We start from the raw sequence: 23,072 nt of genomic DNA on the forward strand, positions 1-23,072 counted from the left end.
TCAGAATTTAACTATGGAGCTTTTATAGCTTTTATATGGAACCCTTTTGTTTTTGAAGAATGATAAACCACTATGTAATTTACACACATTACATACAGTTCATGTAAGCACATCTTGCAGTTTTCTTTTTCTATGATAATTCTTCAGTATTTTAATGCCACTTTCAGTAAGTGACTGTATTCAGCACAGTAATGGTTAACATTCTTTCAATGGCTGTTGTACCTGTTCTACGACTTTTCAAAACAAATGAAGGGCGTCCCTTTTCCCTTTTCCTTTCCATTTCAGACTTCATTTTTATTTCACCAGTGTGAAATAGAAGGTCAGTTTTCACTTCTCCACACCATGGCAACCTGCAGTCCTCATCTGTATCTTTATGTCCTGGGGCTACCTGTAATGATAGGATTGATGGCACATTGTGATTTAATGCAGTCTCATTTTGGAGCTTATTTGCAGGGTGACATTGTCATAGGAATTCTAGAATCAGTTCATTCTAACGTAAAAGCCCTTGAAAATCGGACAAGTCCAGAAATGTATACTTGCAATGAGTGAGTATTAAGGAAAAATGTAATGTGTTATATATATATATATATATATATATATATATATATATATATATATATATATATATATATATATATATATAAGTGTGCCTCTTTCTAACCTGTTTTTTTATTTATTTATTTTTCTTTCTAGCTATGATTATATACCATTTGTAACGTCTTTAGCTGCAATTTACACAATTGAAGAGATCAATAACTCTAGCTTCCTTCCTGGTATCAAGCTTGGATATCTGATGTGTGATGCTTGTGCATATGGTACCAAAGCTTTGGAATGTGTGGAGCGCATGCTTGCTGTTAATGGGTCACCTGCTGTCCTCTCTGATTACACAAACTTCACTTCACCCATAAAAGTATTCTTAGGTGAAAGATACTCAGAATTGTCTATTCCTGTTGCAAAGCTACTCAGTCTCTACATGATTCCCCAGGTAAAAATATTGAAACTTTTTGTTTCAGCTTTACTAGAGTTGGTTTCATCTGAAAACCTGATATGAATTTGTGTTTTGGAAATACTTTTAATAATTTGAATTCTATTTTCCAATAAATTGCGATTTAATACTGAATATACAGAAATTTTGATTTTTAAAATATTGACATTGACAAAAAAAAAAGATGTGTACTAGGTCCAGCAAGAAAATAAATAATTTCGACAGACACATAGAGCGATATTTAAAAAATTGTGAACCCTTGAAGATCATGCAGCCAGTTTCTTTTTGATCCTTCAAAATAGGTTGAACAGCGCATCTTGAAACCCTAGCCTTCTTTGAAATTTTTGCCTGAAAAAGAGCTTTCTGATGCAGTGTAACTACTTTGTGGCTTGTTGCTGTTTCAACTAAATGACTGTGTTTCAACATGCATATAAAATGTATTATCATTAGCACCTGCTTGGTATAATTGGTTGATCATACAACTGACTGATCCTACAATCCTGATCCTCACTTTGTGCAAGTGTATTGCAAAGATAGTCACACCATATATACATGACATTGCCAAATGTATTGGGTCACCTGGTCATAATTATGGTATGTGATATTTGAGCAGTGCATTCCAAATTTAGTCCCAATTTGCTTGTATAACTCCCTCCACTCTTCTGGGAAGATGTTCCACTAGATTTTGGCATGTGCTTATGGATATTTGTGTTCATCAGCCACTAGGGCAGGGGTGGCAAACCCGCGGCTCGCAAGCCGCATGCGGCTCTTACGTTCATATCGAAGTTTGTGTTTGTTTGTTTTTTAATGTGCGTGTTCGCTTTGCTTAAGTTCAATACGGTATTTTTAAGACTTAAATGAGCTTGCCCCTACTGGGAAACTTCGCGGTATATCAGACCTTGGCATGAGGCCAATCGTAAATTACAGGGATGCACCGAAAATTTCCGGAAATACCTCAATCACCGAAACAACACGGCAGAACCACAATTGTAATGACGCAATAAAAAAGCGCAGCAGCACACGGTTATCTGGATAAGAGCAACATGTCTGCGGTGTGCGGAGAGCGATGTGCAAAACATGCAATGCTGAAATTTGAAGAGGAGGTGTATCTGCAAAGAGTTTTCCCAAGTCGGGTTTAATTTATCACCTGAAATACAAACATCCCGATTGCCATTCTAAATATGAGAAGAATGCGGCGCAGAAAAGTAAAGTCAATCCGAGCATGCGCACTCCGTCTGTACAGGACGTTTTTGAAAAGGCAGGAAAGTTTTCCAGTGATGGTGCTGAGGCAAAAAGCATAACACAAAAAATTATGGATTTCATTGCCATTTGAATTTAATTTTCATTTCGGTGCATCCCTAAAATATTATCGTTGGTGTGGACCTCTGACACAAATCAGGTTTCTCATGTGGCCCCTTGTGAAAATTAATTGCCCACCCCTGCGGTATATTCATCTCACACACATGCGCGTTTGACGAAAATACCATATTGAATTCTAACGAAGTGAACACGCACATAAAAAACACACAAAGTCTGTGTTTTCTACCCTGAAACACGTGAAATCAAAGCACCGATCTGTTCTGACTGACACACGTGAAAGCATTGCTTCGAGAAGCAACAACGGAATACGAGGCAGATTGGATTGAGAGAGGATTGTTCAAGGCAAGGAATGCCAAAAGTCCCACTAAGTAACATGCATTGTAAAAGAAAAACGCTATTGTAAATTATTATATTTTTGTTTGTGGACTTGGTTAAACTAAGAGTTTGTGTGTGTGAGGCAGTGCACACAATGTTCATTGTTGAAAATGACTGGCCTGTGGTCTTAGTACTGTAGGAGTCAATTTCTGTCATTATGTTGGTGTGTGATATATACAATAAATCTGGCTGAGCAGAGGTGTGTGTGTGTGTGTGTAAGAGGAAGGGATGGGTGATGTTCATGTGTGCCATGTGTATGATGTGGCTCTTTGCGGTAACACAGTCAAAAATGTGGCTCTCGGTCTCTGACTGGTTGGCCACCCTTGCACTAGGGTATTATGAAAGTCAGGTACTGATGTAAGCGAGGAGACCTGGGGTGCAGTCAGTTTTCCAATTCATCCCTAAGGTGTTCAGTAGGGATGAGATCAGAGCTCTATAGCAGGCCACTCAAGATCTTCCTCTCCAAAGCATGTCAACCATATCTTCAAGGAGCTCACTTTGTGCACAGTGGCATTGCCATGCTGGAGAAGGTTTGGGTTTCCAAGTTCAAGTGAACGCAAAATTTGATTATTGTTCATCTAAAGACGTACAATTGAGTGCCTCCAGCTTTGTGGTAACAGTTTGGAAAAGAACCACCAATGGCAGGGGAGGTCTGGTGAATACTTTTGGCAATATAGTGTATATAGATATATTTGTGTGTGTGTGTGTGTGTGTGTGTGTGTGTGTGTGTGTGTGTGTGTGTGTGTGTGTGTGTGTAAATGCCAATTTCTATGTAAATGTTTTTAATTAATATTCTTTTTTACTACCTTAACAGATTAGTTGCAGTTCTACTGCACCAGTACTGAGTGACAAATTACGCTATGCTTCCTTTTTCCGCGTTGTTCCGAATGATGTGTACCAGACTCGGGCACTGGTAAAGCTCATGACACATTATTCCTGGAACTGGGTTGGAGTGGTTACCCTGGATGATGATTATGGCAGAGCAGTCCTTGAGAACTTTGTAAAGGATTTACAGGATGAACTTGTGTGTATTCAGTTTCAGGAAGTGTTACCAAATTACTTAGGTTTGATGAATATTAAAGAGAAAATAAAGATGGCAGCTGATCGGATTGAGTCCTCGAATGCCACGGTCATTCTGCTTATTCTAAGACCAGAACATGTCCAGATGTTATTTGAGCAGATGATTAAGAGAAACATTAGTCGTGTCTGGATTGCTAGTGATGCCTGGTCTACAACACGATTTTTAATGAAGATGAAAGACATTAACAAAGTGGGAGACATATTAGGTTTTACGTTTGTCACAGGGAATATTCCTGGCTTTAAAGACTATCTGGGGAACCTTAGGCCAAGTCCAGGGGCAAGGAATGATTACATCAGTGAGTACAAACAAATTCGCTCCAACTGCAACCAGAGTCAGCAGTCAGTGAGCTCATTTCATCCAGATTGCAACGAGACAGATGATAACTACCTTCTTCACAATGTGGATCTGACAATAGCTTACACTCAGAGAGTGGCAATCTACGCCATTGCTAATGCCATCAAGAAGCTTTTAAAATGCAACAGCACATCTTGCTCTGAAAACAGTAACTTCCTGCCTTGGAAGGTAATAATCAATTTTTAATACCACTAAAACCTTTCGGAGGGGAACACTCACTGCTTACTGTAATCAACTGTATTTATAGAAATTAGAAACCTCATGTGATAATGTTCACATTCAGACATCATTATTGGGACATTTCAGACAAGCAAAGTTAAACAGTACCAAAGTGCTATGGGTTTACGCAGGCAAGGTTTTAACCACAAAATCAAAAAAATACCTATGTTATATAATGAAAATTCTACATCAAGTAACAGCATGCATACATTGTACAAATTCAGAAAAACAATTACACATAAGGTCATGAATTTCTTACAAATGTACACTGACTGTCTGCCTTCTGTATGTGTTGTTTGTATTTTACAAACTTTTTCATCACTTTTATGTTCAGCTTATAAGCATTCTTCGTGAGATAAACTTCACCGTGGATGACCAGACATATTCCTTTAATAAAGATGGTGATTTTGAAAATGGTTACGATTTTGTCATGTGGAAGAAGAACGGTGAGGAAAGAGTACTTGAAGTGGTTGGGAAATACCTTATTAGCAGTAACAATATCGATGTCTATGAGGACAAAGTATCATGGTTTAACAACACAGTAAGAGAAAAATAAAGCATTAGTATATATGATACATAATTAGCACAACCGCATCATTAAGGATTGGTTTGTAATGAAATTACACCTCTCTCTTCATATTAAGGTTCCCAAATCCAGGTGTTCAAAAAATTGTTTACGAGGAACACACAAGCTTTTATTAAATAAGCCATGCTGCTTTACCTGTGTCAACTGTACTGCTGGAGAGTATTCTGACCAGGAGGGTGAGTACAATTAAATACATGTAAAATTAAACAAAACATCCTAAAATTAAGAAACTAGTTCAATTTCAAGTTCAATATAGTTTTTCTTAAAGTTATAATCTTAAAAAATTACTATAATTTTCTCAGCGAGCTAGCTGAAGCTTGGCTTAACCACAAGAAACATGATTCCCTTGTAAACAATAATAGCTGACTAATTATATCATGTATTGGTTGATATAAAAAGTAAGAATTAAATTGAATTAAGCTCCAAAACACCTATCTTTCCCATCTCCCTGTTATGTTTCCGATGGTTTTATATCACTGTCTGATTTGAATACAATGCCTTTTTTTACAAATACAACCCCAATTCCAAAAAGTTGGGACACTGTAAAATGTAAATAAAAACAGAATGCAATGATTTGCAAATCTCGTAAACCCATATTTATTCAAAATAGAACATAGAAAACACATCAAATATTTCAAATGAAATGTCTTTATGGAAAGAAATAATGTAATTTCTAGCAGGTTTGAAAAAGTTGGGACAGTGCCAAAAATTATGTTCCAGTAAGTGCTATTAAAATTAAATATTTGGAAAAATATTTTGCAACTAATTAGGTTATTTGACAAAAGGTCAGTAAGATGATTGGGTATAAATAGTGCATCTTAGAGAGGCAGAGCTTCTCCAGTTTGTGAAAGACTGGGTCTACAAATTGTGGAAGAATTTTAGCAGAATATAATTTTTATGGAATAACAAAAAATTGCAAAACAGTTGAATATCTAATAATGAACAGTACATAATATCATCAAAGGTTTCAAAAAATCTGGAGAAATCTCTGTGCACAAGGGACCACTGCGAAAATTAATATGGGATGCCGGTGATCTTCGAGCCCTCAGGTGGCACTGCGATTAACACAGTATTAATTCTAAAATGGAAGTCACTGCATGGGCTTATTAACAACCCCAAAAATCATTGTCCGTGAATACACTTTACCCGGTCATCCACAAATGCAGGTTAAATCTCTATAATGCGAAGAAATTGGCATGCGTAAACATAATGCACTGCCATCCTCTCTGGGCCAAAGCTCATTTAAAATGTAATGAGACAAAGTGGAAAAATGTTTTGTGGTCAGACAAATTGAAATTTTGAGAAATCATTCCTCTCCCAAAACTCAAGCAACTGTCAGAAACTGCCTCCTCAGTTCCCAGATGTATACGAAAAGAAGACATGATGCTACACAGTGGAAAGCATGGCCCTGTCCTGATTTTTCTGACACCTGTTGCAGCCATCAATTATTTTTATTTTATTTTAAAATAGTAAATCTTGAGGTGTAACGGTATACAAATTCATGGTTCCGTATGTACACTGTTTTTTAAGTCACGATTTTGCTCAATTTAGGTACAACATTTATTTATTACATTTTATTGTTAATAGAATATGGATTTAAGAGGTTGCAAATCATTGCATTCTGTTTTTATTTACATGTTGCACATTGTCCTAACATTTTTTAAATGGGGAATGTATCTTAGTCCAGCTAATCAAATATATGGTAAAATTTTTAAGTAAAGGCAAGGACCGCAGACGATTCACATAAAAACTTTGGCTTTATTAGGCTTTTGCTTTTAATTAACTTTTTTTTTAATCCAGAGCAGACACCTGACTCTGTAGATAAAATATAGATCAGATAATTCTTTTAATTCAAGGAGAGATACTGGTATTTGCGATATATGAGAGATGTCGCATCAATATACAGTATGTCTAGATCAAATATAACATAGGGAATATAACACAGAAATATTTATTAAGTTTTTAGAATAACAAGCTTATCCAATGTAATATTACTTGTGGAAGCCTCTTCCTAGCACTCATTTCAAGCTATTCACTTGCACTTAAAACTGTAAAAAAAAAAAAAAAAAAAAAAAAATGAGCCGCTCCTTTGTTATTATTTATAATTAGTTAAGGTACGCTCAAACAAAAATAAAAAAAATAAAAAAAGAAGTTTAATTTTGACTCTATATTAATTTCATCACCAGATGTTATTTATGTCTAGATGGATGGATAGATGGATATATTTATTCAGTTTCAATATTTTGTTTATTTATTTATTTTCATTACAAAACAAAAAGAAATCATAAGTAATAAGTGGTAATTGTATATATAGTCTATATGTGCAAATGTTTGTGGACACCTGACCATAATATTTTTTTGTGCTTTTAAACATAACCTCTATTCTTTTGGGAAGATGTTCCACTAGATTTAGGAGTATGGCTATTGAGGTTTGTGCTCATTTAGCCCCAAAGGTGTTAGTAAAGTCAGGTACTGATGTAGGTGAGGAGGCCTGGGGTGCAACAGCGTTCCAATTCATCCCAAAGGTGTTAAGTAGGGTTGAAGTCAGAGCTCTATAGCAGGCCACTCAAGATCTTCCACTCCATCCCAAATCTGCATGAAGTTCACTTTGTGCACAAGGACATTGTCATGCAGAACATGTGGTAACATTTTGGGGAAACACCACATATGGCAGGAAAATTGAGGGGTCGCAATACTTTTGTTCATTCATAAAGTAGGGAATATAAATTTGTGCTAGTCATCCTCCTGCATTTAAACTTATAATGTTCCACTTTTTCTCCACACAGATCAAGCCTTGTGTAAGAAGTGTCTAAACGGTACTTCTCTTCCTGGATCATCAGAATGTGTGGAATGGCGGCTGGGGATTTTGAATTGGTCAGCAGGGCATTCTATTGTGGCGATAATTGGAACAGCAATAGGCATACTTCTGTTAGTGTCCTCAATTATCATTTTAATTAAGTACAGATCGTATCAAGTAACACAGGAAAATTTGATTTTGCTGTGTATCATGCAGATTGGATTAATTGTAAGCTTTGGAAGTCTAATAGCCTTTTTAGGTGATCCAAGCTCCCAACATTGCATGACACAACAGGCAATGTATGGTCTTGGATGCACGCTCGCTATATCATGCATTCTAGTTACAGCCTTCCATTCATTCTTAATCTTTATGTCCATTGACCCATATACACAGCGCTACTTAAGCAGGTTTAATAAGTCTTATGTCAACATATTCATCCTCACTGCTGTTCAAGGTCTCATTTGCCTTTTCTGGTTTATATTTGATCCTCTTACAGTTTACGAAAGTCAATCAAAATACGATCCTCTTACAATGAACCGTCTGTGCAATCAAGGGTCATTTGCTGGCTTTGCCATGATGCATATATACATTGCTCTTCTGGCTCTGTTTTCTTTCATACTTGCCTTTAAAGGAAGAGAGAATGAGACTGAGCCTATAGCCTTCAGCATGCTCTTTCATTTGTTTGCCTGGCTATGTTTTATCCCACTCTTTGTTGCATATGAGGAACAGCGGCCAATTATTCAACTCTCTGCGATTATGGTCTCCAATTACGGAATCATCTTCTGCCATTTTATCCCGAAATGGTACAAGATATTTCAGTTGCGGACCAATCAAGACACACGTAGCCCTTCAGTGGTGTCCTTCCTGAATCAATCCACCTCTTAATACCATTATTATGACAACATGGCAATAGAAACCATAAATATTATACAGAAATGCATACAGTATTGCAGAGCACAGAAAGGTATCTCATGCAGTGTGAATGAATCCCATTACTAAAGCAAGAAACACAATAAACACAATTCAACCAGTCTCATTTCACTGCAACCACAGCTGAAGCATCAATATTAACCTCATAAAATGACCCCGGCTTTTCTGTGCATTTTGTGCATTTTTTGTGTGCATGGTGGCACACAAAAATGCCTTCAGCATGCTTTTTATTAAGGCAGGTGTTTATTAAGGCATGCTAAAGTGCAAATACTCAGGTTTTCCTGAGTATTTAAAATTAAGGCAAATTGTGTGTTTTTGTGCAAATTCTACAGAAAAGAAAATGTATTTTAAAAAAAGGTATTTTTGAGCTTGTGCAGTTTGCTACAGATGCAGTTTGAGAGCTCTGAATAGCACCCTTTCTGAACATCTAATCAAAGAAAGTGAAAATGCAGATGTGATTGGTAGTTTTCTGTATAAATAAAAGTATTAGCTATTATTACCAAAGCATATTATTACCAAATTGCCAAGTCCACAATTGAAAAAATCAATAATTAAGTCAGTAGATGCAGGGCAAAAAAAACCCAATGATTAATAAAGAGCATAACATTGGAAGGATAACAATATTGAAAATCTTTAATCTGAATTGAGTTTGTAACGATTTGTATGTTAAGAAGTTGTCTGTAAATTGAGTTGTAATTGAATTGAACAGTATATAAAGGCTCTTGAAATTGTGAATTAAAGTTGAAGGTCTCTCTCCAAAACTAATTGACACTCTAGAAGGAAGATTTTAAATTAACACTTTACAGCTTAGCATATGACTCAATTTTAAATTTTGTATTATACTTCGCGTGAATAAGTGCTAATAATTTTTATTTTTTGGCGTAAATGATTTTTGGTATACATGTCCTTTTTTTTATGAAATATATTTGAGTTATTGTATTATTAAGGTTTTGCTGAAGGGTTTTTGGATATATTTGGATATATTCAATTATTTGTAAATGTACAATATAAATTGTACAATTATAAATATAAATAAATAGTTATAAATTCATCTTTTTCTTTTTTAGATCATTTTTTATTTATAAACCTTGCACAAACCTTTTTAGGTAATCTTGTTGATGAACAAAGATTACACAGGCATATGGCATATGGAGTCCAAAAGGAGATTTGAAATACAAGCTTAGGTGCTCTTCAAGTAAATCTTTTTACTTGGAGTTGGATTTAATGACAAGTTAATTTCTAAATAGCAAGTCTATCATGCGTAAAAATATCTACACGTTGCAATAACATTATTGTTTTACCACATGTACCTTTTTTTGTGGCATTGTGCATTGGGCCTAATAGCTTACTTGCTGTTTTTGTAGCAGGGTCAGGTCGATAGCCCAAAGCCCATCCTCTTCCTTCTTCTTCAGCTGGGCTTGGGAGGGTCCCAAGAGTGGCAGCCTGGTATGGCTGGGACTCAAGCCAACAACCCCAGATCTGAAGTCTAAGCTACCACCTCACTCACATATGTCCATTTGCTTTTCTCAAATCTACATAGAATTTCAACTAAAAGATGTATGTGCACAAAAACCATTTAGCATGTTTAGCACAGGAGCAGACAAAAAACAGAAAACTACAATTTAACCACTGGAAAAATAAATAAATAAATAAATAAATAAATAAATAAATAAATAAATAAATAAATAAAAAGAAACACATGCAACCTTCAATAGATCTGTTCTGTCATCATAGAATATACTGAATTACAGAAAAAAAATTAAACAATAAGGCAGATGATTATATGATTCGAGTTATAGATAGAAAGAGCTATTAGTCTTCCCTTTTGATTAATCTTTGGCAGCCCGCAAATACACTACATGGTCAAAAGTATAAAGATACCCAACACGTTGTCTTTGTATGCTATAGCATAAAAAATATTATTAACTGTAACTAAGCAGTATGCTTGACTGCCAGTAGTGGTGTACAGTAACAAATTAAATGTAATTTGTTACTGTACTTAAGTCACTTTTTCTCGTATCTGTACTTTAATTAAGTATTTCCATGTGGGAAGACTTTTTACTTTTTCACTACGTTTTACAGTTAAATATCTTCCTTTTTACATCTACATTTCATGAAATCAGTCATTACATTCATACATTCATTTTATCCATGAGTAAATAAAAACTGTTCAAACACACAGCAAGCCAGTGATTGCCACTTGGTGGTATTTACCTAGCACAAACATACACTTTAGCATCAGTACAACAGCAAGCAGAACAATTTGAGAGTAATAAACGATGAAAGAATCTCCTGACTTTAACTTGCCACAACACCTATGGCCATATTTACATGATTTTCTCTGCTTAAGTACAGTAACAAAGTATTTGTATTTCGTTACTTCCCACCTCTGCTGGTTGTATTCCACAGATACAATCCAAAGTCTAGTGGAGAGTGTAGGTAATTAAAACAGCAGAAGTGCTCTAAATCTGTTTTGCAGAATTATGTGTTTTGCATATGTGTTATGTGTATAATAGTATATGCATTAGTTATTGTAGTATTGTATACTAATAGTAATAAGGAGGAAGAATGTAAACCAACAGCCACCTTGTTTTCATAAGATTAGGCTCTTACGTGTGCACTTTATACTTTTATTATGGCCATCTGTACATACTAAGAGCAAGGATCCCCAATCCCCCTTTATCCTCTCAGCCACTTGACTATTTGAGGACACAGCATGGATGAGAATGGACTGGTTTATTTTTAGGTGAATACAAACGAAGAAAATCTTGATAAAGCATTCCAAGGCAAAAATTACATCCTAAGGCGAAGGGATTTTTGGCAGATTTACCCAATTTAGGGAAGCATCATCTTTTTTTGAAGGATAAAATCCTGTAACAGCATGAAGACACCATCAGCGGACATGGTGGAGAAAGCATAGACATTAATAAGGATTTGCTGTTTTGTTTATCTTCGACTACACTGACACCACGTTGATCATCATAATGGGCTGCTCACCATCCAAAGGGCATTTTGCTGGAATCTATAACCATCAAAACAATGCTCTGCAGTTTGGATCAAATGAAAACAACGTTAATCATTTCTCTGGTGGGACAGAAATTAAGAGCCAAGCCGAGACACCGATAGTTTCCAGTGGATTAACTTTATTACAAGAAGAAAATGCTGCTGTACAACTCCAAGGTAAAAAGCCCACAGAGTCTGCTATAATTATGGGAAGTGCTGATATAGGAGCGACAAAGTTGCATTCCCAAGAGGAATTATTGATGAAAGAAAATTCAAACAGAAAGCATTACAAAACAGAGAAAAATGATGGATGCAAAAGAAGACAGAGAGAGAGAGTGGGAAAAACTGTCTACATACAGTCAAATTTAGATTTTCCACAATCCATGCTAAAAGCTCACCAGGCAGCCTATGCATATCTTAAAAATAATATCCCTAAATATGAGTCTCTCTTAGGGATCTTGGAAAAAGCAACACAGACACAACTTTCTTTACAGCCTATGGTCACCTTATTAGCATTACAATATGAGGAAATAAACCAGGCCATAGATGAAGTTGCCTCGGAAGGAGAGCAGATGCTTAAAATGCATGGATACCCCATGTCCTTGCCAGCAGTACAAAATTATGTTTTGGTAAGCCAAGACATGCCAGAGGCTGAGATTAACTCAACTGAAAGTTCTTCAGATCTCCTGCAGCAAATGCTTCATCAATTGATTAAAAAAATGAGATTAGTGGGAGATTGTGTAAAAGAGCTGGGGGAGACATCCTTAGAAGAAACAGTCGACTACTATGGCTCACTTTACCAATTGCTGTCCAGAAAGCTGGAGGCAAAGAGAGCAGCAGAGTCACATTTAAAACAGGTATTGGCTTGTGTGGAATCATATGCTTCTAGAACACTAAATTCAGAAGACTCTGCATTGCACAGTGAGGACAGTGGCATTGGTGTAGAGAATGAGTGCCTCAATGGCTCAGTAAGACATTGCAGCAAACTTGAGAACTCTGGAACTGGCATTCAGTCATTATATGGCTGTCCTGAGGACAGTTTACCAGATCATCCCTATGTTAAAGGGAACAAATATGATGACGTTGACAACAATATTGTCAAAGAAGACAGCAATGAGGATGAAAAAACAAAACATGAACAAGGGAACAAAACCGATGTGACAGACAGAAAAATCTCGACTACGTCTAAGGCAGACTCAAGTCAGCCACACCAAGTAAAGCACCAGAACAAGAGGTCAACCAATAATACATATGATTGGAATTATAAGAAAGAGAGACACATCACTAAATCAAAAACTGCAGAAGATCTGGCTGAATTTTGTCAAGCAAAAAAGCACAGACATTCTCTTTTATGGGGTGCACAGCGGTCACTATCAGCTGATTGTTTATATAGAAGAGTAAATGACTATATGGTACAGGGACAGAATAAAATCCCAAATGATAACACGAAACCTGAATGGATTAACAAAAAGCACAGTCCATCACAGTTCTGTGGTCTTCAAGATGGAAACAATGGGCCATTTAAGAAAGTTGTAACATCTTGGACTATTCCCTTTTCACCGTTACCCCCTGGTAAAAATGCTGTGAAAAGACTCATTAATACATTTAGCCAGGGGGTTTGTGACACTTCCAACCAAAAACCCCTTAATGAGCCTACAAGAGGCAACTTTTTACCTGTAATAAACAATTACAGGGCAGGTGTTACCACCAGTGATAACAAAAATACTAACAGCTATAAAGTTGTCCAGCGATTTCAAGTGAGATCTAATAATATGGACAGCCTTCCACCTCCTCCTCCAGAAGTAATGATGGACAACTCTTTTAAAAGAGATGAAAGTACTACCAGGGATGAAGATGACCGTGCATCCCAAACTCAGAAGTGTTCCACACAAAGACAGAAATGTTGTATTTCACAGTGTCCACGAGCATCAAGACAGACAGTATCTTTACCCCCCAGCCAGGCTAGTATTTCAAGGGGCTACCTGAATATGAATGAAAGCCACACAGAGCAAGACCATGGCCTGTCAATTTTAGATAAAGATGAAGAAAAAGATGAATCAATTGGCCCTTTCCAGCACTCTCAAGCAACCGGTCAATTATATCATTCCACTGATATATTACCTAAGTTAAGCTTATGTGATGAGGGTAGTACCAAGTCTTTTTCTGAGAGGGTGGAAGGCAGAGTGAGCTTGGGAAGCAGGGACTTAGGTGAAGGGGAAGCATCAACTCTTTATGCTAACTGCCACTGTCCAACTATTCCTCCAGTCACCAGAGCTCGAGTCCCACCCTCAAATTATTCTACATGCCTCAAAGTTTCAAATGCTACTGCTTTACCTCCATCCCCTGCCTGTCCTGTCAACAGTCAGGAGGAAATATTTACAGCCTCATTTGCTTCCCACATACCGAGGTGGACTAGAAGAGACAGTGATAATGAAAATGGCTTCATGACTGCCTCTAGTTCTAAGTCATTTTATAATGCTCGCTCTGTGTTTAGTCAAGAGAACCAATCAGCCCTCAATCTGTCAAGACTTCCTGTAGGTCCACATTACCAAGGCCATGGGGAGAGCCAAAGGTTTCCAGAGGGAGACTGCAGGCTCCTTACCTGCCCCAGATATCCCAAAGAAGCATTCCTAATAGGACCACTCTAGCTGACCACCAACTCTTGGTACCTAATGTCACAGAGCCCGACAGCCTGGACAATGGAGGTACCACTTTAAATAATAAGAGGTAAATGCCCCACTTTTGTCAATAAACTGTGTAAATTGTATTTATTTATTTGATAGACTGTACGAAATATCAAATTGCAGACTCTGTGATCCAACTTCATAACATTAGTCTGCATATGTTTAGTATTGTCATTTATCTACATGCAGTGGCTTATATACAATGGATTGAAATATCATTTCTCTAGGACCATGGTGCAGTACAATAGGAAAGTGTACAGAAGTCCGTAATAACGATGCTTGGGAATAATAAACCAGTTATGTGTCAACTTGAAATGAACCTGACTGCTATGTGGCATGTGATGTCTTGTTACTCATTTACAGTAAAAAAAAAAAATTCACATTACCTTAAAAGAAACTGGGTAATTGCATTTTTCAGCCAATTTAATGGAAACTGCTATGAGGAAAACATTTAGAAATTGTCAGTTATTAAATGTTGTTCTGAACATCACTCTTGATCACCGTAGGAAAACCGCAAAGAATCAGTTATTGAAATTCTCTGCATAACTGAAATGCTTTTTAGACACATAGCTCTGAGGTACTGACACATTCAAGATCATTGGTACAGTTTTGAACTTGAGATCTGAATGTAGAGTATACATGCACAGCAGTGGTCCTGCAAATCTCCTACTTATCATAATCTTATTAACAGTATTAAGACAATTGCAGTTTAGTCTAATTCCTCGTCTGTCTCTCTGTCGCTCTCTTTCTCTGCCATTGCTTAACTACTGCTCTGTAACTTAACTACTGTTTTTTTGTCCTGATGTCCAAATGTAATTGCATTCTTAAAATGGCAACTGAATTGTCAGACAATACTAAAAAAAAAAAAAAAAACATTTTGGATTTGTAATAGCAGTCTTGTGACTATAAAGGTTGTTTAGTGGTAATTCTAATTTAAGGTCGGTGTGAATGATGGAAACATTCCCTGTGTTTGAGACCCACATTAGAATATCTGCACAATTCATAAGGCATTTTCAAAATTCTATGATTACTATGATTAAGATGATGAATATGAACACAGCATATCTTCACAACATCTCTCCACATATAATATTCCAGTCTAACTATTGTCTGTGCTTTCTTCCAGGAATGAATATGTAGCTAAGACAGCCCAGTGCTTAGAGCAGAAAATTCCAGTAATCTGCTCAGTGTCTGGTTCACAGGAGGCCGAGGCCAAGATTATGGATTAAAGGGATTAAAATCTTTTCTTTTCAGGAGACTGAGCTAAAATGTGGCTACACTAATTCAGAGGCTAATGTAGCTAAGAAGGGCCTAAAAAAGTACATAGAAAAAGAATAAACCTAAAACAGTCAACTTAAAAAAAAAAAAAAGATAATTTTAAATAAGATCAGTCAGCTTTAGATAGTTTACAGGTGAAACACTGTTCAGAACTAATTATGTTTTTGTTAACAATTTATGCTAGACACATATATATATATATATATATATATATATATATATATATATATATATATATATATATATATATACTGTTATTGTTTATTTTAGACTTTTTATCTTGTTACATTGTCAATGAAATTCAAATATTGAGTTATTTATTATTTGTATAGTTCAAATACATCATCATGTAGATATTAAATGTGTTATATAACTAATGTTTTAAATGCCACTTAGAATTCTTAGAAATTGCTGGGGTTTTTTTGTTGTTAATGGAATTTTGAATCAAGTAGAAATCAGAACAGCACATCCTTCTGTATTATGTATTATTTTGTATTATTTAATGTATTAAGTATAATTTATAAGTAATACTTTTCAGCTTTAGTCTTTTCATATAATACCTGCTGATCTAGATTATCTAAACTTCCAAGGCCTTTGCTCTTTATGTTTTAAGGTCTGAATTATGTCAGGGTCACTACTGGGCGATGCATATGCTGGGTTAAATGAACCAAAGTACTTTTTTAAATGCTTGGAAGAAACTCATGTGTCAGTACTCTTCCAGTACATTTTCTGATGCAGTAAAGTCTTCATAAAAGATCAATTTTCTTTTGGTGATTTAGTGCATCTGACTTTGAAGCATCTTTCAATAGTGGAGAACCAAATAATAAAAGGAAAATAAAACTCCATATTGCAAACACTGCAAGCTGCATTACATGTGTGTAGGACCGTTTTTTTTTTTTTATCCCATTTCCAAGAATATTCTTCATACTCATAAGTGCATTTGACCTAATGAAGTTTAGTTTAAACAAGGCTGGTTTTGTTTCCCAATACTGCAGCATCCCTTTTTTAAATTATGTCCTACCAATTTTCTACCTGATTGCCCACATAAGCGAAAAATCCAGGCTGATTGTAAACAGCTCTGAAGACGACGCTAAACAAGGTCACAGTGACACCTAGTGATCAACTCAAAGGTCAATGTAAAATAGTAGCGCAAGCATAATACCAGTGGCAGGCTGGCATTTGGAAACCGGGGCCTTCGGTGGGGACTTACCCGACTTAATTTACCTCTTAATACCACCACTATCACGTCGCAATTATAGAAACCATCGATACTATACAAAAATGCTATATATGAATATTTCACATATGGAGGGTGAATACCATTTTACTAAAGCAAGAAACCAAGTAAGATATCTCCAAACCTCTAAACTACAACTGCGCCACCTACGTCATCTGGAGCAGTTCAGAATCACTATTTGTCTAATACCATAACAAAAACATAAAAATGTAAATATATACAACCTACTCACCAGAGATACATAGTCATAATTTGCACCGCTCTTCAGAGGCTGTAAGCCAGTGGTACTGTTTGTATTCACCGGTCTGGAAGTGGTAAACAAACCCTTTTCGAGACAAGCTAGCTAGCTTTGGGGTTTGTGCATGTATCGTCTTTAGGGCATCACCAAAAAAGTCTGAAAAGAGTTTTTGATACTTCATACCTAGAGGCATCTAAATTTTTGACTGTGCTAAACTTTTAATTAAGAACTGCAAAGACTCTGCTTCATTTTCCTTCCTTCTCATTGGAAGAATGAGTGCTGAATTTAAACTTCTTTTCTCCCTGGTGAATTATCAAACATTGAACAAACACAAAACTTGGTAGGCATGTTCTAATCATGATCTGGGATAAGTTTAATGACTACCTATAGGTCAGCATTTACAATAAGATGCTATAAATATTTATTGACATCTGACATGCATTATTGCAATTCCTGCTCCAAATTTCTTAATTTTTTTCATAAATTGAATTACAGTCTTTGCATGCTGCTTCTCATTTGTTTATCCAAACCTTTTCTTGAGGGCCAAAAGTAAATGTGGCAAAAAGATAAATCTTCTCACCATCGTACTTTGGGAAAACTGAATAATGTTTTGATACATCAAATCAGCAATTTCCTCTTGTCTCTGTTCTACTGCCTGTTCTACTTGCTGAATGTTCAGTGTGAAAAAGCATGCAGCAACTTGAAGTGCACGTGTACAATAAATAAAAAATAAACTCAAATTCATTTTTATTGTCTACATTTATAAAAAAAAAAATTTACCTTAAAAAGATAAGAAAATTTATGTCAATGGCATTCCACACCACAGGCCCTAGTTTGGGCATCTCTGATCTAGACATTTACTCCTACAGTCAGAGAATTTCACCACTGTATGTGGTCAAAACCTACACATCAAAAGTTTTATCTATGGTTATGGTCCTGTTGTGATTGCTTAGACAGCGATAGTCTGTTAACGTGCAGCTCAAAACATAAATAAAACTTATAACAGTAATCTTATTACAAATCTTAGTAGTTAGTCTTGAGTGACCTATGTGGCATCATATGTACAGTCTGATTACTGTGAGTCTGTATCATGCCTATAATAGGAATGATTTCATATACATATACATACATATATATATATATATATATATATATATATATATATATATATATATATATATATTTCACTTACTTTACATAACTCTTACAATAAATAATTGAAACTACAAATCATAATTAATAATTTTCCTTAAAGTTGTTTAGCCCTCCAATGCTGTTTTAATTGTAATAAAATAAAATAAAAAGGTTTCCTGTTACTGTAGTCACACTGCTTGTACTTAGGAATGTACATAACACGTACATTTCATCAATGATTCAACTGCTGAATTTAGCTAAAAATGTACAAAAATTGTCATCTTTCAGCCGACTAATGGGTTTATGGGTAATGGGTACTGATTTATTTTTTTTGCAATTGCAAATATAATAGTATATACAAACTAATAATGTGATAATGCATCAATATGACAGTAGATACAGTGTAGCCTGTATTTTGTTTAAGAATCCAAAAAGATGTAATGCTTGAGCAAGACCATTTTATTAAGATCAAATGAACACATTTATCACCACGGAAAAGAAGACAAATAATATATACGTCACTCAACTAAAAACAAGAAAAAGAATAATGCTAATTAAAATGGTGCTGGACTGTGTTTACCATTAACATAGGGTCCTTACTATCAACCAATTCCAAAACAAGGTGTATAAATAGCGAGCAACCATCTACACTCTGTCTTCCCTTTGTGTCACTCTCTATATTTGAGGGCTGAAATAGGATATGCTCTGAGAAAATGGAATCAAAGACATCAGCATCTTGGCAAAAAAAGTGACACTGCATTCTGCTGAACTAGCAAATACATCCCTCACAGAGATAACCTCTACCTGTTCTAAGCATTAATTACTAGCTCAAATCCAGATATATAAAGCCTAAACTGCAAGTGTACCTGAATAAACTTTAAACAGTCTGCCAGATATTTTGTTTGTTTGTTTATCTTGCTGGCTTTATGGATCTACAGAGTGGCTGCTGGATAACAGGCTTGGTTTGCTGTTTTTATAGCGACATACAGGGGTGCCTGGATTGTTTGGTTGCTTTACAGATCTGTCGAGGTCACAGGTATGGTTCTGTTGCTTTATAGAGCAATATATAAAGCCATGAACGTGCTGCTGAATTGGTTTTGTTTATTAGCAGTCTCTAAGCAATGCCAGACTGGCTTGTGAGAAGCAGATACATTGTTCAGATGTTCAGATTGTGTTCGAACACGGCAGTGACTGAGATGAGCAGCGCAAGAGAGAGAAAGAGATTTCGAGAGAGAGAGTTAAAAGAGAAGAGAGATTCAGGAAGCATCAGATGGCACATGTTCCTCAAATCCCTCACTCTCTCTTACAAGCGCTCTCTCTAGGATGACACGCCCTTCTTTGTAGCGCTGACTGTCTTCAGTGGCGAACTCATAGATCCAGCCCAGCTTACTGTTGCAGTTTTTACAGCTGACATCGCGGACCATGTGCCGCCCAGTGAGCATCACTCGGTCCTGAACATCGCTGTACTGCAGGTTCACCACCTGGAGAGGAAGAAAGTTTTCATAACATGAAATTTCCTTCCTCTTTGGGCATATGCTGTAGAAAATGAGTAATGTATGCACGTCTTACTTTTGACCAAGAGGTGTCACTGTTGTTCACCACATCGGTTATGTCCAAGTTCCACGCTTATTATTTTCAGCCTATAGTACAGTGCATCCAGAAAGTATTTACCGCGCTTCACTTTTCCCACATTTTGTTACAGCATTATTCTAAAATGGATTAAATTCATTATTTTCCTCAAAATTTTACAAACAAAACCCCATAATGACAACGTGAAAGAAGTTTGTTTTAAATCTTTGCAAATTTATTCAAAACAAAAAAAAATAAATAAAAAAATTACATGTACACCAGTATTCACAGTCTTTGCTCAGTACTTTGTTGAAGCACCTTTGGCACCAATTTCAGCCTCAAGTATTTTTTAATATGATGCTGCGAGCTTGGCACAGCTATTTTTGGGCAGTTTCTGCCATTCTTCTTTGCAGAGCCTCAGGTTGGATGGGAAGCGTTGGTGCACAGCCATTTTCAGATCTCTCCAGAGATGTTCAATCGGGTTCAAGTCTGGGCTCTGGCTGGGCCACTCAAGGACATTCACAGAGGCATCCCAAAACCACTCCTTTGTTATCTTAGCTGTGTGCTTAGGGTCACTCCCAGTTCCTGCTGCTGAAAAACATCCCCACAGCATAATGCTGCCACCACCATGCTTGACTGTAGGGATGGTATTGACCAGGTGATTAGTGGTGCCTGGTTTCCTCCAGACATGGCATTCAGGCCAAAGATTTACATTTTTGTTTTATCAGACCAGATAATTTTGTTTCCATTTTGCTTAATTTTTAAACACTGGAGCTATTTCAGATTAACCTTAGGGTTCTTGGTCCGGGTGAATAAGGCTCTTCTTCCCATTTGCTCAGTTTGGCTGGGTGGCCTGCTTTAAGAAGAGTCCTGGTGGTTCAAAACTTCTTCCATTTATGAATGATGGAGGCCACTGTGCTCAATAGTTCTTCAATGCTGCAGACATTTTTCTGTGCCCATCCCCAGATCTGTGCCTTGATACAATCCTGTCTCAGAGGCCTAGATAATTCCTTGGACTTCATGGCTTGGTTTGTGCTCTGACATACACTGTTAACTGTGGCACTTTATTCAGACAGGTCAGTGCCTTTCCAAATAATTTCATATAAACTGAATTTACCACAGGTGGACTCCAATGAAATTGTAGAAACATCTCAAGGACGATCAGTGGAAACAGAATGTACCTGAGCTCAACTTTGATTATAATGGCAAAGGCTGTGAATACTGGTGTACGTGAGCTTTAATTGTTTTTTTTGTTTTGTTAATACATTTGCAAAGATTTCAAACAAACGTCTTTCATGTTGTCATTATGAGCTATTGTTTGTGAATTTTATCCATAAGGCTGTAACATAACATGGAAAAAGTGAAGCCCTTTGAAGATTTTCTGGATTCACTGTACTTTAATTAATCCAAGAAGTCAAAGGAGATTGCACAAATGAAAACATGATAATGTAAAAAAAATAATAATAATTACTGCCAGTATAATAGTAGCAAGTTTTCTTCTCTAAAGCCTGATGAAGCTGGAGAATACAGAGCCAAGATCTTTTCAACTTTCTTCTTCAATTCATGTTTTCAACTGGGTTTTGTCTTTTATTCAATCGTGCTTAACAGCTCAACATGAAACCAATCTTGGGTTTTGCTAAAAAGCTCAATTGTTCTCTCATATGACAGTATAACATTCTTTCAGGAATATTGTTGTTAAGCAGTGGCACTAAAAAGCAAACAACAGTGCACCATGAACCCCTTGCCAAACTTTTGATCAGGTATAAAAAAATAAAAAAGTCGTTTCTTTTTGTCTTGTAACATATCAAAAAAATTCCTTGTACATCTTAAGAGGTCATTATGAATCTGTGCAGGCATCTAATATAATGTAAAGTTTGATCTTTTAAAAGTTTTGAAGCTTGACTATGCATTCAATATTTCAGTGATCTTTATGTATGTAATTGTTTGACGTGTTTGCATGCTTTTGATAAACTCTGTATACAAATTATTACAATTTATGTATACAAAAATAAAAACTTTGAGAAGACTCCGTGTGAACTTTGACAGCTGTACAAAATGCTTTGTTGCTTCCCCACCTACTATCTTCCTGCAAATCACTGGTTTGGCGAAAACATACAGACTGGAAGTAACTGTCTGACCTTGTTGAAGAGGAAAGCTCGGCCTGTTGCTCCTGTGAAGCGTGTGGAGATGAGCTCTGAGCGGTTGGTCAGGATTGTGTCACAGTTGGCACAGGAGAAGAGGCGAGTGCCTCCAATGTGGTCCAGGAAGATGCGGCCCATGGCTCTGCAACAAGGAAGGCAAAGACATTTTTTAAATGACTCAAAGGACTTCATAAGAACATGAAAAATGGAAAGTAGACTGTCTGTGTTGGTGAGCTGCACTGTTTTCAGATGAATGTCGGGTTTTTACGGATAGCTACAATATGTTTCATTGAACGGTTGTGACATCATTTAGAAAATCCCATGTTTGGAGAAAAATTGTATACATTTTGGCCTGCTGCAGATAGATTGAGAGCTGACTGAGTTTACAAACTATTTGTTCTTCAGTCAACAGATTCGACAATTAGATATTACCTAACATGTAACCTAACCCAGACACTAAAGCAAAAAATAATCCGTATATAAACCTAGAATAATCCGATAGACAATAATTATTACCCCTTTTCTTTCTTTCTATTTTTTTTTTACACGACGGTAAAAAAAAATACATTTCGCCAGTAGGTTTGCTAACAGCTAACCTTAAGCTAATCAGTTGTTTGTACGTGACGACGTCTCACCGTTTTCTTTTCCTTTTCCTTCTTTTAACTTGGGATTAGCAGCTTGTTTGTTTTTAAACAAGCTAATTTCACTTATAAATTTCGATGGACCTTCTTACTCTGTAGTCTGTGTCAAGGGTTTTTTTTCCCCCTAAGCCTTCTTTCAGACCGTCCGTCTGTTTTGGTGCTATGTTGATGGTGCTCTCAGCTGTTATGGCAACATCCGGTGCTGCGTCGGAAATCGTCTAGGTGCAAAAAATACCCCCGATCTGTGCACATTGTACGCATGCGTGTTTTCATGCGGTCGTTCGGCTGCGGTGTTGCGTCGGAGAAGGTTTCGGTGCGACAAGCGAATGGCAATGTGTGCGCGTGCGCGGTTAATATGCAACAACAGAAGCGAAGTTAACCCACAAACGTTTACCTTTTAGTCTTATTAATCAGTTAGGTTGATTAAAAGAAAAGTTAGTCAGAATAGTTGTAGGGGGATTTCAGCGTTGTATTTTCACACAGTAAATTAATATTGCAAA

At 36.4% G+C, this 23,072-nt stretch overlaps 3 protein-coding genes across 7 annotated transcripts; 2 read left to right on the forward strand and 1 right to left on the reverse strand.

The window, feature by feature from the left end:
* Window positions 1–10,704, forward strand: LOC124376534 (G-protein coupled receptor family C group 6 member A). 3 transcript variants are annotated; one of them, XM_046835666.1, is made up of 7 exons: window positions 1–545; window positions 694–985; window positions 3,495–4,283; window positions 4,669–4,875; window positions 4,979–5,096; window positions 7,707–7,848; window positions 10,015–10,704. In XM_046835666.1, the coding sequence occupies exons 1-7, from the start codon at window positions 247–249 to the stop codon at window positions 10,271–10,273; spliced, it is 2,106 nt and encodes a 701-aa protein (XP_046691622.1). In that variant the 5' UTR covers window positions 1–246; the 3' UTR covers window positions 10,274–10,704. The 3 variants fall into 3 exon arrangements, with proteins under 3 accessions (XP_046691622.1, XP_046691621.1, XP_046691620.1); XM_046835665.1 differs by having other exon boundaries at window positions 2–545; window positions 10,012–10,704; XM_046835664.1 differs by lacking the exon at window positions 10,015–10,704 and having other exon boundaries at window positions 7–545; window positions 7,707–9,602.
* Window positions 10,705–11,329: 625 nt separating this feature from the next.
* On the forward strand, window positions 11,330–15,795 carry pcare2 (photoreceptor cilium actin regulator 2). The gene is made up of 2 exons (XM_046835748.1): window positions 11,330–14,377; window positions 15,461–15,795. Exon 1 carries the CDS (start codon window positions 11,632–11,634, stop codon window positions 14,296–14,298), a length of 2,667 nt encoding a protein of 888 aa, XP_046691704.1. The 5' UTR covers window positions 11,330–11,631; the 3' UTR covers window positions 14,299–14,377; window positions 15,461–15,795.
* A 2,864-nt stretch (window positions 15,796–18,659) lies between these two features.
* On the reverse strand, window positions 18,660–22,816 carry ypel5 (yippee-like 5). 3 transcript variants are annotated; one of them, XM_046836927.1, is made up of 3 exons: window positions 22,665–22,816; window positions 21,929–22,073; window positions 18,660–19,702 (listed from the first exon to the last, which is right to left on the reverse strand). In XM_046836927.1, the coding sequence occupies exons 2-3, from the start codon at window positions 22,067–22,069 to the stop codon at window positions 19,478–19,480; spliced, it is 366 nt and encodes a 121-aa protein (XP_046692883.1). In that variant the 5' UTR covers window positions 22,070–22,073; window positions 22,665–22,816; the 3' UTR covers window positions 18,660–19,477. The 3 variants fall into 3 exon arrangements, with proteins under 3 accessions (XP_046692883.1, XP_046692882.1, XP_046692881.1); XM_046836926.1 differs by having other exon boundaries at window positions 22,528–22,793; XM_046836925.1 differs by having other exon boundaries at window positions 22,567–22,789.
* Between the last annotated feature and the right edge of the window lie 256 nt (window positions 22,817–23,072).

Source organism: Silurus meridionalis, chromosome 23 (assembly GCF_014805685.1).
Source record: "Silurus meridionalis isolate SWU-2019-XX chromosome 23, ASM1480568v1, whole genome shotgun sequence".
Taxonomy (NCBI): domain Eukaryota; kingdom Metazoa; phylum Chordata; class Actinopteri; order Siluriformes; family Siluridae; genus Silurus; species Silurus meridionalis.

Bases quoted from the DNA above. Each gene is read 5' to 3' on its own strand.
- LOC124376534 (XM_046835664.1), top strand. From the start codon at position 247: ATGAAGGGCGTCCCTTTTCCCTTTTCCTTTCCATTTCAGACTTCATTT. The intron at 4,284-4,668 runs GTAATAATCAAT...TTTTATGTTCAG, and splicing joins GTAACTTCCTGCCTTGGAAG to CTTATAAGCATTCTTCGTGA. The intron at 5,097-7,706 runs GTGAGTACAATT...TTCTCCACACAG, and splicing joins AGAGTATTCTGACCAGGAGG to ATCAAGCCTTGTGTAAGAAG.
- pcare2 (XM_046835748.1), top strand. From the start codon at position 11,632: ATGGGCTGCTCACCATCCAAAGGGCATTTTGCTGGAATCTATAACCAT.
- ypel5 (XM_046836927.1), bottom strand. From the start codon at position 22,069: ATGGGCCGCATCTTCCTGGACCACATTGGAGGCACTCGCCTCTTCTCC. The intron at 19,703-21,928 runs GTCAGACAGTTA...CTTCCTCTCCAG, and splicing joins GAGCTTTCCTCTTCAACAAG to GTGGTGAACCTGCAGTACAG.